General features: G+C 41.1%; 1 protein-coding gene across 1 annotated transcript; it reads right to left on the bottom strand.

Moving 5' to 3' along the window:
- Nucleotides 1–4,525: 4,525 nt before the first annotated feature.
- hcn5 (hyperpolarization activated cyclic nucleotide-gated potassium channel 5) lies at nt 4,526–16,850 on the bottom strand. Its single transcript, XM_030081342.1, has 10 exons — nt 16,499–16,850; nt 14,889–15,075; nt 13,482–13,586; nt 12,678–12,815; nt 11,141–11,302; nt 10,865–10,958; nt 10,620–10,747; nt 9,077–9,223; nt 7,679–7,916; nt 4,526–5,172 (listed from the first exon to the last, which is right to left on the bottom strand). Exons 1-10 carry the CDS (start codon nt 16,681–16,683, stop codon nt 4,997–4,999), a joined length of 1,560 nt encoding a protein of 519 aa, XP_029937202.1. The 5' UTR covers nt 16,684–16,850; the 3' UTR covers nt 4,526–4,996.

Here is a 16,850-nt window from a genome sequence, read left to right on the forward strand (position 1 = left end):
TTATTAGACTGTATGTCAGGAGGAGGAACAACAGACTGCTGGTTAAGATTCTGGGCTTGAAATCTGTGCACAAGGTTTTTTTTTTCCCCCAGCATTGTGCCCTGTGCTATGATCCTGCACCTGTAATAGTCTTTTACATTGTGTTTAAATAACTTGATTTCTCCTGCATAGTTGTTATTTGTCTGCATGTCTATGCAAATTGAGGTTGTTCCAAATCCAAAAACCCTCATTAACATCAACACCAACTTATCTAAGCATTTGTAAAATCTTTAGAAAGGATGACTTTGTACAAACGTATACATTCAGAATGGCGCCACTGTTTCACCTCTGCATGGCACTGCATCACTCCAGCAGGACAGGCGAGCAAGGGAGAGGCTTTTCATCTCAGCCTCTCAGATCAGACCACAGAGAGCTCCAATTAATAAGAGACTTCAGGCCACAGGGGTGCCAGCCTCTGTGGATTAGTCTTAAAGCTGAAGCACAAAGTTAGTGATGAAGGGGGCTGTGTATGCACTGCTCTTTTCAAGGATTTGTTTGCAACCCAACTGGACTTGCATTCATCTCTTAGGGTTAGTTAGTGAACTAGAGAGATGCGCTCACCATAATGCATAACCTCTGCTAACTATTCAATTCTTTCCATGCCACCTAGTTGGCCAAATTAAAATTTTGTCAACTGCTACTTTTTATGCTTTTAATCGCAGGTCATTTTTGTTGAATAAATTAAAACAGTAAACAGCTATGTGTGTGTGGTTGATTCAGGGACTGTGATAGGCCACACCCACCACCACACGTCTTTTGGCCAATCAGTGTGAAGGGTTAATCAGCTCCTCCTTGTCCCATGATCGAGCTCTCCACAAAGTTTTGCCGTGTTTTGTGAATCCGTTCGGAAGTGAGGTGCCTCTCTGTGAGCAGCAAGGCCCACAGCCCACACAGTTTGACCAATCAGCATGAAAAGTTCATCAGCTCTTTCCTGACTCAAAAGTTTTGTACGAAACCCATTCATAACTTTTTGAGATATCCTGCTGAATGGGGTGAAAACATAACTCCTGTCCAGCTCCACTGGAGGAGGACGTAAGGTAAAAATTCTGCAGCTTCAGCTCCAGCAGCTGGAAACTCAAGCTATATTTGCTCACTTGCTATTTCTACATTTCTCAGCTAAATGACTGAAACATAAAGACAAACAGAATTTAAACCTTGAATTAAAAGGTTGCTATATAACAGTGAATTAAAAGGTTACTATATATAGAGTAAGCCTTTAATTCACTGTTTAAATATCTGTTCTGGCATTTATTCCTTATATTCCTTATTAGCGCATAACAAATCAGATAATGTGTGATATGCATGTGTAAACAGAATAATTCAAAGAACTTGTAATTGACTTTTTTTCTTGTCTTCGTGTGTGTAATCAACTTGTGAATTTTTATAGTGATATCTGAAAGTAAAATTTTGAACCCCTTTCCCGTGTTTTAAAAACAGTGTTTTTTGCTAATATATGGTCATAAATAGGTGATTTTCAAAACTTTCCACCAATGGGATTCCTTGGGACTTTTTTCCCCCTCACTCAGGACAAACTGAGGATACAAAATCAGTTGAGTTTGCTTCTCTTGCAATTTGTCCTTGGTTTTTTCATAAAATGACTGCACTACAATGCCGTTTATTGATGGAACTAAGACGTCACATTGTGTGGTACTATGGCTCGGCACCGACCCCTCTCTGCTGCACAAGGTTGTCCTGAGAGAGAAGGACAGCAACTCCAGATCTATTTGCAGCAACCGCAGTGGCCATTAAAATGTGTGGAGACTGGCAGATCGATTTGACCTTGTGGCACCCTACAGCTACAATTAGTTTTGTTAACCTTGAAGCACTTATCATGTATAAACGTACTATTGCTGATAAGTTTATGCGTCATGCAGGGCTTTGCTCTCATGCTGGCACAAGAACATAGACAGGGTTTTTGTAAAAGGGACGAAATCTGATGCAGGGCAGCCCATTAATGTACGTTGCATCATATAAAAAAATAAGATAACCCTTCATTGTGTACTAACCTTGTTGTATGACTGCAGAAACCACCTGCTTGATATATTTAGAAGAAAAAAAAGAGACTGAAAATAAGTGTGCATTCCTGTTTAAATAGTTATAGTGAGCCTCTGTTCCACTGTTCCATTGTCAAACAGATCTGGAAGTGTTTTTGCATTTGTTGGTGTGTACGTAGATCCCAGACGGGTGGGGTTTTAGGGGTTGTAGACAGTCAACTGGACAGTTTACACTTCAGTCCAGATTTACTAAAACCACTAGTGGCAGCTAAAATATTTTAAGTGTTCAAGGTCAGCAGTAAGACTGTCCTTGGCACAGTCCTTTTGACCGATCAGGGGTTATGTCATTGGTTTTGCACACATTAAAGGCTTTAGTAAATTGGGCTCCATGGTGAAAGCGACCCATCTGTCTGAAACACAGGATAAGAAGTATCTCAGTTACAAATTAAAGCTGCACTATAGCACTATGTCCGCTATTGGAGATGCAGTAGATTTGTCATATTTGCCCACAGGAAGTTCAGGTGTGAGGTATGGTCACGCCCACAGGAAGTGGCGAATCAAAACTTAGGCCTATTACATTGTCTATGCAAGGAAAGCAAACACAGAGGGCAACACGAGGGCTGTTCCTCGCGGTCTTGCGTAACATGTGCAGCCAGAAATTAATAATGGAATGCAAACATCTGTTGCAATATGATATGTTTCAGGTAGGGGCACTGAATGAAAACTGATGGTAAAAAGCAGCTACCAGAGAAAATCTTTTTGGCAATGACGGGGCATCCAAGCCCCCAGGAAGTCAAGAGTTATTTTAGTTTTTTAGTTTTTTTCAGAGTTGTTTTTCTGGGCATGATGAACACACCACCCTGCGTTCATTCATGACATTCTTCTTCTGCTGGCCTACTAGCTGTATGCAGCTGTATCCATGGGCTGTAACCGTGGATGTATTGACTGTAATTCATCAGCTTTATTATCTGATAATACATCCAGTCATTTTGTGGCTTCATGTGCCACTGAGCACCTTTTGTAGGAATGAACAGGGTCCTGCCTCCAACACTGTATCCACTTCTCTTTATACTTAGGGGCATCATGTAAAGCATTCCTCCACTGTCATATTTAAATCCCCCTTTTCAGCATGACATTGCCTTTGTTCCCCATGTGTGACAAAGAAATATGTATAACCTCTGGTAAGACTGGACCTGTGGACCATGTTGACAGGGCTGTCATTTTCCTCTGACATGTCACTTAGGGTGGAAAGCTCAAATGCTGTAATCAAAAGAATGGAATATTGTACTGCTGTGTTCCCAGTTGCATATCTTATAAATGCTATAATTTAACCACTTTCTGATTGATCAGCAACCAAGAAAGAGCTGATCTATATGCAGGGACTATGTAAGCAAATAGGTTGTATAGTTGAAGAGCTTGTGTATGCCTGCCCTGTGTAGACAATGGGCCTTAGAGTGTGAAAAAACCTGTGTCCTAACCAGTGAGTGATCTGTCCAGAAACATCTGGGTGACCCAGTCCTAGCTGTAACCTCTGTTTTTCTCCTTCCCTCCCCACAGATAAACTTTGTGCTGGGAACGGGGCTGCTGTGCCTGTTCACCCAGGCTTCTCTGACAGGCCGTGACCAGGCGCTGCTGATGAAGGCCTGGTCTGACCGCATGGGCGCCCTCTACAAGAAGATGAAGACCACAGGCGGGCGCTGCTCGGGCTACTTCCTGCAGCAGGCGGAAGAGGACGTGCGGCATCGGCTCCAGGAGGCCCTGCAGAACCGCGCGCCCCCTGAGGAGGCGGCGGCGGGCATCCTGAAGACCCTGGAGAGGAACTACGACTGGCTGCGCTGGGCGGTGATGCTGCACCCCGCCGTGGGGCCCGTGGAGGATGAGAGTTATGGGGAAGCCGAGGGGGAGGAGGGTGTGCCGGTGGAAGAGCAGTCCAAGCACTTCCTCTCTGTGGCGTCGGAAGCACCCTGCCCTCACGTGGTGGCGTGCTACCGTGACACCCCCACCTCGCTGGATAAGAGCCGGATCCATCAGCTGATCGTGGACCTGGAGTGGAAGATCCCCAACCCACCGCCGGAGGTGTACGCCGCCATCGAGGAGGACCCGGGGAGGGCAAGGCGCTACCTGGCTTCTCGCATGCTGAAGAAGCTGCAGGAGGGGTTGGGGAGCGGCGTGGCCGTCCACGTGGTGCCGGGCAGGATGGAGATGAAGTGCAACTTCCCCCCGGCCTCCTTCTACCTCTATGAATACAAACACCGGCTGGCTTCAGGCACCGTGTGTGTGTTTGGATAGGAGAGAGGGAGGGAGATGAAAGGTAGAGGGGGAGAGGATGAGAGAAGGCAGACACAGACAGAGAGAGAGGGAGAGAGAGAAAGAGAGAGAGAGAGAGAGGGTCGGAGAAAGCTGTGCCTATGGGTTCAACCCTGCTGTTCTCAACCCACACGTTAATGTACCTCTCCAACTCCAAGCTGCCTGTGTTTCATAATCAGCAAACATTACCTTATTACCTGCTTTATTTGTATCGCTTCACAGTGGTATTACCTTGCCTTATGTAATAATACTTCAAAAATAAATGCCGTTTGGAAGAAAAACAAAAAAGACACACATTTGAATGTTTATATCTTCCTTTTTTAGTCGTGCTGATTTTTTTTTTCATCAGATCTTTCCAAAATATGCATAAGCGATTGTATAAACATTAAGCTGAGATGGAAGTATTGGCCTGTTTGTAGGCCTGCTGTCGAGGTCATATTTAGTATTGCTCATGAAACATTACATCATAAAATAGAATAATGTCCGCTCTCAGTGAAAATCCTCATCACTCCATGCACGTGTGCGTAATGTCCACAGTCTTGTACGGCATTTCTGTCCATCATATGAAATGCCCAGGGAGTATCATTGTTCATATCCACAGTTCCTGTCCATCTCACACAGCGCAGCAGATGAAAGTCCAGGCACCGGCCGTGGTCTTACACGCTAAGGCCGTTATCCCAGTTGAGCTGAATCATTTTTTCCAGGTCCTTCTTGACATCTGGGAAGCCCTCGAGCGTCTCTTGAAATCCGCCCCAGGACAGAGAGAAGCACTGGCAGTCGGTCAGCGCCCTCACTGTAGCCAGATGTTTGCCCTTGGTCAGCATGCATGTCTCTGGGGAACCAATTAAACACACAGCACAAACCACAACAGCGTGGTTAATGAGTGAGTAAAGCCTACTGATGGGAATGAAATCTGACAATCCCGAATTAAATAACCAGACTCAGCGTAGGTTGCTTTTGGAAGCCATTCAGGGAAAGCCTGCTTAGCGCTAACTGCTGTTAAGGTGGCTGCAAAACTGATTAAGACCAACTCTGCCTAAAGCCCTGGGATTAAGAAAATCCCCCGAATTAGAAAAGATAGATTTATTCACTTGGTTAGACTGTGATTTTTAAATGCATTTCTTTCACCTGTGCAGACAGACAGAGACTTGTGGATGCAGCCTGTGTGTGAGCGCACGTGTGCATGCATGTGTGTTTGTGGAAAAGACAAAAAGAATGCCTTGCAATTATTTGCTTAGAGTTGGAAACTCATCAAAATCATATGATCTGAACCAGCCACAGACAAATACTTACATGTCTGATCATTAATATGTGTATATTCATTAATAGATTGGATTTACACATAGGAATTATGCATTAACCTGTGTGTGTGGAAAAGGACTATAACTGTGCATTAATAACAGAGATATATTCCATATATGTTTGATGTAACCTCCAGGGAACGATGCAGAGTGCTAAAACTGGCCTAAAGAGCCAGATGAATAGCAGTATGACTTTTCCAGAAAATTTGTTCTCTAATTTATAATTTATTTATTTATTAATGTTCTTTGGTGAAAATGACCAGACGGATTCATATTTCTGTGTGCTTAGATGAATGAAATCTGGCTCTTTTCCCTCTGGTTATGCAACCAGTCAACACTGCATCTTCTGAGTTTTCCATAATTTTAAGGCATCGATTTCATGTCAGTTTATAATTATGTCTTCATTATCAATACTGGCCCCTGTAACAATGCCAGTAATAGTCCAGTTACTTGTCAAATTTTTGCAATGAATTATAGTGATGATGCAACTGGTAACTTAATACTACTAATGATAAAATTCATAAATAAAACTGCCCTAGTGGGTAGCTAAGATTGGCAATTGTAAGTGATGTGAGCCTACCATCATAATATGATAAAAATATGACCCCTATACCATTATCATAGCCAGACAAGTAATGTGTAACTTTCCTTCTGTTATTCTTCAGATCATGCATTACTACAAGTACATGACATCCGAGGTGAGGGCCGTTTATGATTTTGATTTTCTTATGCGTTATTCTTCTACAATAAAAGCAGGCTGATGAGAAATGAGCTGCTGCACTGACATTTCTACTTATCAGCTGCACCCGTTCCTCCGTCCCAAACCAGGTAAGCCCTGTTTCTGACCCTTAACTCCGCCCCTGGCCATGAGCCCTGTTAGCCCAGTCTGGCCTGTATTGGTATTTGCCGGGCCATTAGCACCTGGAAACTGGCTACGACAACCCCAACGAGGTGCGTTCAAAGACCGGAAGTGACCATGGAAATGCAACTGGTCTTGGCATGCACATGGCTGATTTGGAGAGATAGCTGAAACTCTGATCTTCCTGTGTTCAAATATGGTTATCCCAACTGTGTAGTCGAGAAATGGTTCCAACAAGTTTGGACAACATGTTACACGTAATCTGCACATGATCTCTCTGCACAGGGGAAGGTTAATGTCTTTCGCGTGTGTTTAGGATAACGAAGGTCACCAGATGTTGTTTACCTAATGATATAAAATGAAGTCTCACTCTCCTATCAGTGTCATTCTCACGCTATCCACACCAACACATACTGGTACGGCCCGAGCTCATTAATAAATGCCAGAAATGATCTACATGACGAGTGTCTAATTTGTACTCCAGCCATGACAGACTAATCAACCTTCTATTCCACCTTACAAATCTTTAATCTTGCCGTGTCCTAATAAAGTATCAGCAACAGAGCACCTTGGACGGTGTTGTGTTGCTACTCACTTCAATTGAGGCCGATCACAGAGAGTTTTTCCCGAGAGTACCTGCAGACATTAATTTTACAAATAGGACCCAAGCAACGTTTCAGTTTCCATGACCTATAAACTGCATTCCTTCCTGGTTTGTTAATGCTGTTTGTTGTTTTTTTTCTACGAGGTATAACAGTCTGCCTTCCACTGCATTTACAAGGATACAAGGATACAAGGAAGTTTATTTGTCATTATACAACAGGTTGAATAATGAAATTAAAGTGTGGTTCCCTCTTGATTGATTAATTGATTGTGTAGAAAATAAAATTATTAAACATGGAGGAGTTCAGATGGTGCATTTAGTAGTCTCACAGCCTGAGGGAAGAAGGCTGTGAGACTGAAAGCCATCTATTTAGATGAAACAAGCTGGAAAACATAATCTGGTGTATTGATTCCTGTTAAATATCCCCTAAAATTCCATGATATTCCCTGGAGAATTTACCTAATCTCCAGACTTTCCCTGTCTGGAAAACATCAATGAATTCATGAAATATCCTTTATGATATTCCAGAAACTCCATGGTTTGGTTGGATTGGTGGGAAATGTATCCAACCCACCTCCAAAGTAGTCTCCGTCACAAAGCTCCCTCTGCATGGACTCGGTCTCCATCAGGACCTGGCCGTGGTCGATGAAGAACATGCGGTCTCCTGGAGCATACTGGTGGACGATGGTGTCGCCCTCCTGGAAAACCTCATACTCCAGTTTAAGGAGCATGGCGTTGATAAAGTTGACGTCTCTGTCCTGGAACATGGGCATCTTTTTCAACAGACGACTGCACATCACCGTCAGGATTTGCTGAAAAAGACAAACACAGGCACAGGGGCTTAGTTTAGGTTAGGTTAGCTTGTGTATTTGCACAGTGGTAAAGCACAGAGGGGAACACATAAAAGGAAAAAAGAAAAAAAGTGTTTTAATGAGAGGCAAAAAACACAACAGGACAATCTCGTCGCAAGAACAAAGAAAAATCAAGATGATTAAGTCCCAAATGTACTGGACTGTAGGCATTAGATGGCAACAAAAAGAGAAAAAAAAAAAACAGTATGGCACCAGAAATAAATCAATAAATTATAAATATTCAAACTAATGACCCATAAATGCATGTAAGTGTGGTACCTGAATGTGGTCAGAACCAGAGTGAGGTGAGATGGAGAAAAACATTTCTCCAGAGAAGTTTAAATTAGTGCCAAGTCTGAACAAGCATTTCCATGAGTATAAAATAAGAGGGCAACTTCCACATAAACAGTGCTGTAACTGTTACAGCAACAATCTTTTTTTGTGCATCTTGCGTTTTCTGATCAGCGTGATCAGCAAAAAGCTGCAGGGACTCTTTTCTTCATCGCTAGAATCTGGAACACATGGATGTGTAGTATAAAATGGGATCCTGAGGCGTGTAATCTACATGCGGCTTGTATTTGAATGCTCAGATTGGAATTTGTCGGCGGGGTCGTGACAGCTGTCAGGATTTTGGCACCGCAGCAGCTCGGCTAAGCAGCGCTAGATGACTTGATTGGTGTTTGAGGAGATGCCTCAGTTCAGCCAGCGGTTCATACTGTAACCAGTATTCGAAAAGGATGTGTCGGGGCGAAAACAGAAAGTCATCCAAAAGCAAGAGCAGCAGGTCTGGCCTCATGCTGCAATTACGAAAAACATTCCAGAAAAAACATTTAGACCAAAATGGAAATAGTTAAAGTTTTTTTTCAGACATCCCAAAACAACTATGATGCTAAAAGTTAAAGATTCATATTACAAAAAGTAAAAGGTCAAGATGTTTGGGGGGATGTGGCCAAACAGCTTGTTTCTGAGATACAAGGTGGCAAAGATAACAGTAGGCTAAATGTTATGCAATAAATACTTGAGGGGGAAAAAAATGTAAATTTAGAGGATGTTAGGGGGATGTAAGATGGGTTGACACCTATGCCTGCAGCACCACTGAGTGCCACGAGCCACAGCTGTACCTCTTTCAGCGCTGAGGAGACTGTGTCCATGACGTCCTTCTCATCAAACCACTTTCCTCCGTAGCGCGCCTGGTAGTAGTTGTTGATACGAAGCTGGAGCTCTGGTGGAAGCTTCATAAAAGCCATGTAATGCTCTAAACGGCTCATCTGTGGAGAACCAGAGGTTGGTCAAGCACCTTCTACACTCCGAATGTATCATGATCAATCAGCAGTTTTAGTGCCTTGCTGTACCCGCTGAGCAACAAAAGCCCTAACTTTCACAGAGCACCAAGCTCTACTATCGCCTGCAAACCTAGTCATGTATAATCGTAAATCACAGTTTTAGCTTAGTGGTCTTGATGACACTGCAACCCTTACAGTTATACTTTGAAGTGCCTATGAGGTTAAACAAAGGCTGGATGGTGATTCAAAATGTGCTGTAACATCACAAGGCTATTTGTGATTGTAATTGTGATCTGAATATCTAGTAAAATAACATTTTAGCTCCAAAAGACCAGCAGCCATTTTGACATGAAATAGCAGGGTAAACACAAGTATTAGTGATGATGTTAATGAAGGTTCTTGAAGCTTATTGTGGGGCCTGGGTTAATAAGAACAAGCATGAATCAAGGCTAATCTAAGACCTGGGTGTAGATTAGCCTCTTGGTAAGAAATGTAAAGTGTGAAAAGATCATATTTGTTAATTGTAATTATTGTTCTGTTCATTAACAAACCTAATACATGCACTCAATCACCCCCAAACATAATACTACAGTGTACTAAAATACAACAAAATAGGTTCTCATTACTTATCAGTTCTTTCCAGTGGTGGACAGTAACAAAGTACATTTTTTAAATATCTGTACTTCACTTGAGTGTGTTTTTTTTTTTTTTTTTTTTTGAAACCTTTGACTTTTGCTCCACTAAATATTGTACTTTTGACTCCATTACATTTCATCAAAGTTGTTGAGCACAGCTTTGAAATCAACTATTGAACTTTTTTCTTTTCTAAAATGCGACTGGCCACATGCTGTGATCCTCACAGGAGAAAAAACAATCACAGTACCCACTCTCAACTGGGTTTGATGTTAAAGAAGTATCGCTATATCATCCAGCTCTGTGAAACAGGCACAAGCCAGACATCCGCTTTCACTTTGTTTGCAAACAGCAAATGACTAACCCAGCGGTGGTAAGAGCATCTCTGTGGCACAGCGGTTCTACAAGTAAGACAGTGCATTCGTGAGGTGGTTTCAGAGAGTTACCAGGTTCTGTAAGTGTATTGTGAAAAAATACAGTGATGTGTTGATACTGAAAAAGAAAATGTAACTTTGAATACTTCAGTATTTTAAAAGCAGATACTCCAGTACTTTAACTCAAGTAAAAATGTGACTGACTTGTACTGGAGTCATATTTGACCAGTCGGATCTGTTCTTTGACTCAAGCAAAGGGGGCTGTGTACTTGCCACTGGTGCTTTCTAGTGGAGACGCCAAATAATCTATCGATTACTAATGCGCCATATTTGTTGATCAACAATAAAAATAATGAAGTGTCACCCATGAGGACCTTGCTCTTGTATTCCTTGGCTGCTGGGTCCATGTTGGCTATCATGGCTGTAGCGTTGGCCACCAGGACTGTGTACATCAGACACCCCGACACCATGCTGACCATGACGATCCACAATTCAACGTAATCTGGGAAAAGAGACACCACGTTTTGAGTGAAAGCATGGGTATTTATAGCCAAGAGAATGTGATATCTCAGTGGTTTGGCAGTGTCAGCGGTGAAAGAGGAAAATCAATGACACTTACTTGTGGGAGCATCCATGGAGCCATAGGACAAAGCGATCATCTGAGAGAGAGCGCGGAAAATTCCCCAAGAGTACTTCACACTCACTGTGGCATTCTGTAAGGAAACGCAGCATGTTTTTTCATCCGTACCACTGATCACTGACTGATGACGCTTAACAGTATGAGACATGATGACATGATGGTGGATTTTTCTTTGGCAAACCTCATACTCAGGCACGATCCAACACACATTTACGTTCAACCAAAGAAAAATGTTGAAAATGCCGATTATTTTACCATGAGATTTTCTTTCCTGACCCAGCAGTCGGTGGGAAACTCCTCCAGCATGGGGACAAAGTACTGGATGCAGCCGTTCCAGTGGCACAGGAGGAAAATCATCATGAACAGAGACAGGATGCGGAAGAATAAGCGGACCACCTCCAGGTTTGCATTTGAAACCTGCCAAGGAGGGGGAACAGGAAACACGGTGCGATATTCAGCAATAAAATCATAAGCACTCTAATTATAGGAAAAAACTCTCTGCAAGTTATAAAATGTGCAAGACGCTGTGCTGCATACGGTTTCATTTTGCTAAAAATTTGAATCATGAAGCTGAAATATTTTGCCACAAGCATAAGCAAGTATTTCATTCAAATTTAGAAAACAGATTTTTTTTCATTTTACAGCAAAACATGATTTATTTCTTTATGTATTGATTTATTACAGAAGATAGTTCTCAGGATATATCTGAGATAAAAGGCTTTCTTTTAATTAAACACATTTTTCTTACACTTGAATACTTAAGCACACTTAATATCACATACTTTAAGGCTTTAAATGAGTTGTAGTAGTCAGAAGTATTGTAATGCAGGGTTTCACTTTGACTAGTTTTTGAATAAGGTATCTTTACTTTTATGTAGGTATGACATTTACATCATCTTTTTACACCACTGCTAATCAGGGCGTGAAACAAGCTTTTTTTGTTCACTGATTGCAACTGTTTTTAACAAGTTACCATTGTTAGCTGCAATGCAAACTACTTTGCAAAGGAAGGAGGAAGGAAGTCTGAGTCAATATACAAACTCTAGCTAAAACAAAAAGCAAGATAAAAATGGATCACTTTAAATTAAGACATAGATCTTTTTTTTTTTGGCCAGGAGTATGCTCGTTACACAATTGTCAGTTTTTGCTACCTAGCCAAGTGTAGCATCATCCTTGCTGTTTCTACAACGGTGACTAAATCACCAGAGCTGTAAATCTTACACCCCTGAATAATGATAAAAAAAAGCATCCCAGTTTTGCCGCGTTTTTCTAACCACCCATTGTTTTTGCTGGAACAGGACACCATCAGTTTTTGTCTTTCTTTGACTCGCGCACAATTTTGAAAAATCCAGACATGGGACTATAGAACCAGCACTGGGGGGTGGAAGAAGTGAAGGCACATTTCAAACCAAAGTCGTTTCCAACAGTAGCTGACAATATGAAGCTGATATTTTCAGAGTTTACGGTGATCCCTGTAAATTTCTCTACACCACCATCATGTGAAGCACAGATTTAACCACACAAGATAACAAAAAAGCAAGACACATTAAACATCAGATATGTTAAAAAATCTCGTTGAATCACAATAATTGATCCAGATCAAAGTTTAGAAAATGAAACAAGTGTGGATACGGGTAGACTCATTTTCACAGTCCTTGCTTTGACCCTTATTTTAAAATGAGCCATGTTAGGGATCAAACTCAGGTTGTCATCCGAGACAAGTCTAGTAAGGTATCTGAAGGCAGAAGAAAGGTGGATTGAATTTCAAAGGTGACCACTGGAAAGAACTTACTTTCTCTACTTCGTTGAAGAACCTGACCAGCCTGGACACTCGCACCAGCCGGATCAGGCTGAGGATTCTCACAAACATCAGTATCCGCATCATTTTGTTGGTTTTGGAGGGGTTGTCATCACTGTGGTATTGTAAGTCCTGTGGCAAGAAAGCATAGACACTGAAAAAATTATAAATCATAGACAACATTTTTATAGGTAGCTACTTTTCTGACACTGTACATTGTTGGAATTTTTTAATATGACTATAGTATGTAATAAAAAAAGTGCTACAAAAATTAAAGCAAAAATGAACGTAGGTAAAGTGTTGGATTATATAGCTCCCTTGGTGTTGTATGAGTCACATGGTGGTGAAATATCCTCATTAGTCCAAAATACTGATTTGTGTTCCTCCATCCACGTTTATAGCACAGCAAAACTGGTTCCAATATCTTGTAATTACACAGAAAAATGTGTAATTGCAATAATTTATGAAGCTGCTTTGAGGTTGTTTCTTCCTGGAAGTTTCCTGCAGATGCTATTTGATTTCTTTAAAAAATTGGTAGTAGGGCTTGATGCTTTTTATATTAGGATAACTCTATCCATGTTTGTTTATTTTTGCTGTGATGTGCAAGTGAATGGAGAGATAGAAACACAGTATTGTGGATTATCAGCCCAAGGGAGCACAGAGCAACTAAAGAGAATATTCCACTACAGCAAAGAGTCATATAATGTCATGTAATAACATATTACATTAAATCAAGTACATAGCTATATTCTGATTTGACCATTATTGGCTGAGCAATGCATCAACAGTCACTATTACCGCAAAGAACAGTATGTAACCGATGGGGAAAGCTGCTATCACATCCGGAATGAACCATGTCCGCAGGTAGCTCACTCGGATCTGCTTTATATCCAGAATGGCCACCTGTGAAAGAGGACGGGATGTTAGATTGAGCTGATGGATAGCGATGCTGCAGCACACATCAATAATTCAGCTCTGAACTACAATCTTTTGGGGACTGGTCAAAAAGTCAGGGAGACAGTGATGTCAGCTAAGATATTAGATAAGGAGTATATTCAGAGACAGCATCACTGAATAGTTACTTTGACATATTTATTAATATTTCAAATTGTCCTTGGCTGAAACTGCCATGTAATCAGGGGTGCAACCATTCATTGTAAGAATGCATTGATCATATATGCTGCCCAACAACTGAGTCAATCTGCTAAAAGAAATAGAATGAATTGCTCTGACTGTGGTGAAATGCTTTGAAAAGAATAATTAATGGCTAAACCAAAACAAACAAACAAAACAAACAAATAACAAACAAAAATAGACCTAATGTGGTGATCCAAAAGAATACTATAAAGTGACACTTTTTGGCAACATTTTATCGTTATTCCTAATATTATTATTATTATTTTTATATAATAATGTTAAAGTAATAGATCCTTTTCATAGCAGCTATTTTGATAATTTTGATATGAAAAAGCAAGGTAAACATGGCATTAAGAATCCATTCCCTTTAAGTTAATAGAGCAGAGTGCACAACCGCCGGATCCTGGCTCTGTTAGATCGGAACAGAACCTTAATATCAACAGCAACATCTGTGTTTACCCTGCTATTCCATGCCAAAATGGCTCCTGTGAAAACAGTCTATTCTGGGATCCTGATTTTTTTGTTCACATTTCAGGAGAAAATGTCTTACAAATGTCTTTAAATAAAATTTTGGCTAAAACTGCTGCTGAATCACTGAATCACTGATTTGATTCAGATTTAATTAAATCACCGACTTATGACTTGTGCATCACACTGAGTCAGTGTTAAGCCAAAGATTTGCACGCCTTGGATAAATCTGGCAAAAGTAAATACCTATACCATCCTCAGTAAACACCAGATGACCTCCTGCAGATGGGTCATTGTCAGAACTTTGCACACTAAGTATCGGTCAAAACAAACAGGCTATAATCTATATAGTGCTTAATTGGAAATGTTATACTTCTATGTGGTGTTTGTAATTTACCCTATACATCATAATCCTGGTTACAAAATCAGATAACAGGTGCCAATTTTCCAAATGTCCACAAGACGAAGGGGGATTTGTTAATCTCGCCCCCGTGTATTGAGTAGATTACAGATGGGGCAGAGATGGATCGTACGTGCTTGTCCGCACAGGGATTATAGTCTTCCAGATTGTGTCTGAAAATAGAGTGCAGCCACTCTCACCTCGCTGTCCTCTGGTATGATGCCCATCCGAAAATTCAAAGCCACATCCATCAGGAAGAGCGTGTCTGAGAACACATTGAAACCTTCCCATCCCAGCCCAGTGTCTCCGTCCAGAAATGCTATCTCCATTGGAATCCCGATCAGATTCAGGAATGTGATGGCCATCATGCACATGATGTAGTAACTCCTACAGGAAGGGGGACAAATCACAAAGAGAGACAATAATGTATTCAAGACATGTGAGTTTGAAGTGAGTTTACAAGCTTGTTTTCCATGCAGCTTTTCAGTGGAAAGTCTCACTGTCTTTGCCAGAGGGAATCATTAAGCTGCAGTGCCCCATGTAGAGTGCAGTGCAGCTGCTAAGCCGAGCTGATTTCTGCACACTGTACTCTGATATTGTAAGTGCACATCTCTCCAACTGCCGGGCTTTCATAACTTTATTCTGTCATACCAACTGTTCAGCTCCATCTATCCTTTCTGACCAGTCTGTCAACTTTCAAACTAATAACAATTATCCTGCAAGAACGATGGAAATCCAGCTGTGAGTGAAAAAAAAAAAAAAAATCTCCTTAACTTATGGATCTGCCTTGCTATTGCACTACTTCACTGTGAAGGTGCCCATATTGGTTTAGCCAAACTTAGCCAATTGTTTAAATTACTTTTTCTTTATAATATATTGCTCTTTTCAATTCCCTTCTTTGCAACAGTATTAATTTTGACAGCCGATTTTGAATTAGTTTAAGCCTTAGTCTTTTGACTAAAATACATTTTAATTTTGGGCACATTTTAGTTGTTTGATTTTTTTTTTTTTTTCTAGAATTTGCAAACAAAAACTTCAGTGGTTTTAGTAAATGAAAATGTAAGTTTTAGTCTAATTATATTGAATAATTTTCACATTTTTTTCTCCTCTGCAAACAGGCTTTTTCACAGCAGCCATGTTGACATGAAATAGCACGTAAACATAAGTGATAATAATATTAATTAATATTCTGTTCCATTTAAGTGCAGCAGGAGCCTGCCTCTGTTAGACCTGAATGGAACTGAACTTTGATTCATTTCATTAGTACCACCAGAGTTTACCTGCTATTTCATATCAGGATGTCTGCTGTGAAAAAGGCATTCTTCATTAAATTACTTGTTAGTGATATTTGTACACAGATTAATCTACATCCCTCTCTATAGCTTATTGTATTTTGTATCCAGCTTTTGTTTTATGCTGTACTTAATATCAAAAGTAAATTTTTCACATATATCTGTTCCCTTCCAAATTGGGGTAAGGAGTTCATCTGTTTCTGGCATTTTCAACTCTTTTTCCAAGTTTATGATGAAAATGTCAGTACATTTCATCATAGTTTTGGTCAACAAAGGTTCATTTCTGTTCACTTTTTTCATCCTGGAAAAAGTGTCATTGACAAATAGTCTGCTTTTAGTCACAGTTTCAGTCAACAAAATTACCACTGCCTTGCAAAGCACTTATGTTCTGGAAAGAGTCATGATCAGGCTATGCTTCTCAACTTTTCTTTTTTTCATTAAACAGAGAACCTAAAAATCTGCAGGGGTGGCACATAACAGCACAGGGCTGGCCTGAATCTATCAAGTCTATGAAATACCTTATGGGGCTGAATGGATGAATGACCAAGACTCCGCTCTGTAGCTGCCGGATGCACTCCTTCTCCACAGCCACTTCGCTGCCATAGACGTACAGGGACTGCCGGTTCAGCTGGGGGAGAAGCAGGGCTCTCCATCCACAGGTGGCCGTGGTGCATCCCACGGCGGGACCTTTCAGCTTCTCCATGCCCGCCCTTGGTCCCCTGTGATCATCCTCCCTCTGCTGCTCTGCTGCTGCTTCTGCTACTCTGGATAAGTGGAGTCTGACTTTGCTATGCGCTGTTCCTGACCTCCCCTCTTGGTCACAAGGTAATTTTCCATCTCCCAACGCCGGAGCTTATTGAAGCCGTGTGG

The sequence above is a fragment of the Myripristis murdjan genome, chromosome 21 (genome assembly GCF_902150065.1).
Source record: "Myripristis murdjan chromosome 21, fMyrMur1.1, whole genome shotgun sequence".
NCBI classification, from domain to species: domain Eukaryota; kingdom Metazoa; phylum Chordata; class Actinopteri; order Holocentriformes; family Holocentridae; genus Myripristis; species Myripristis murdjan.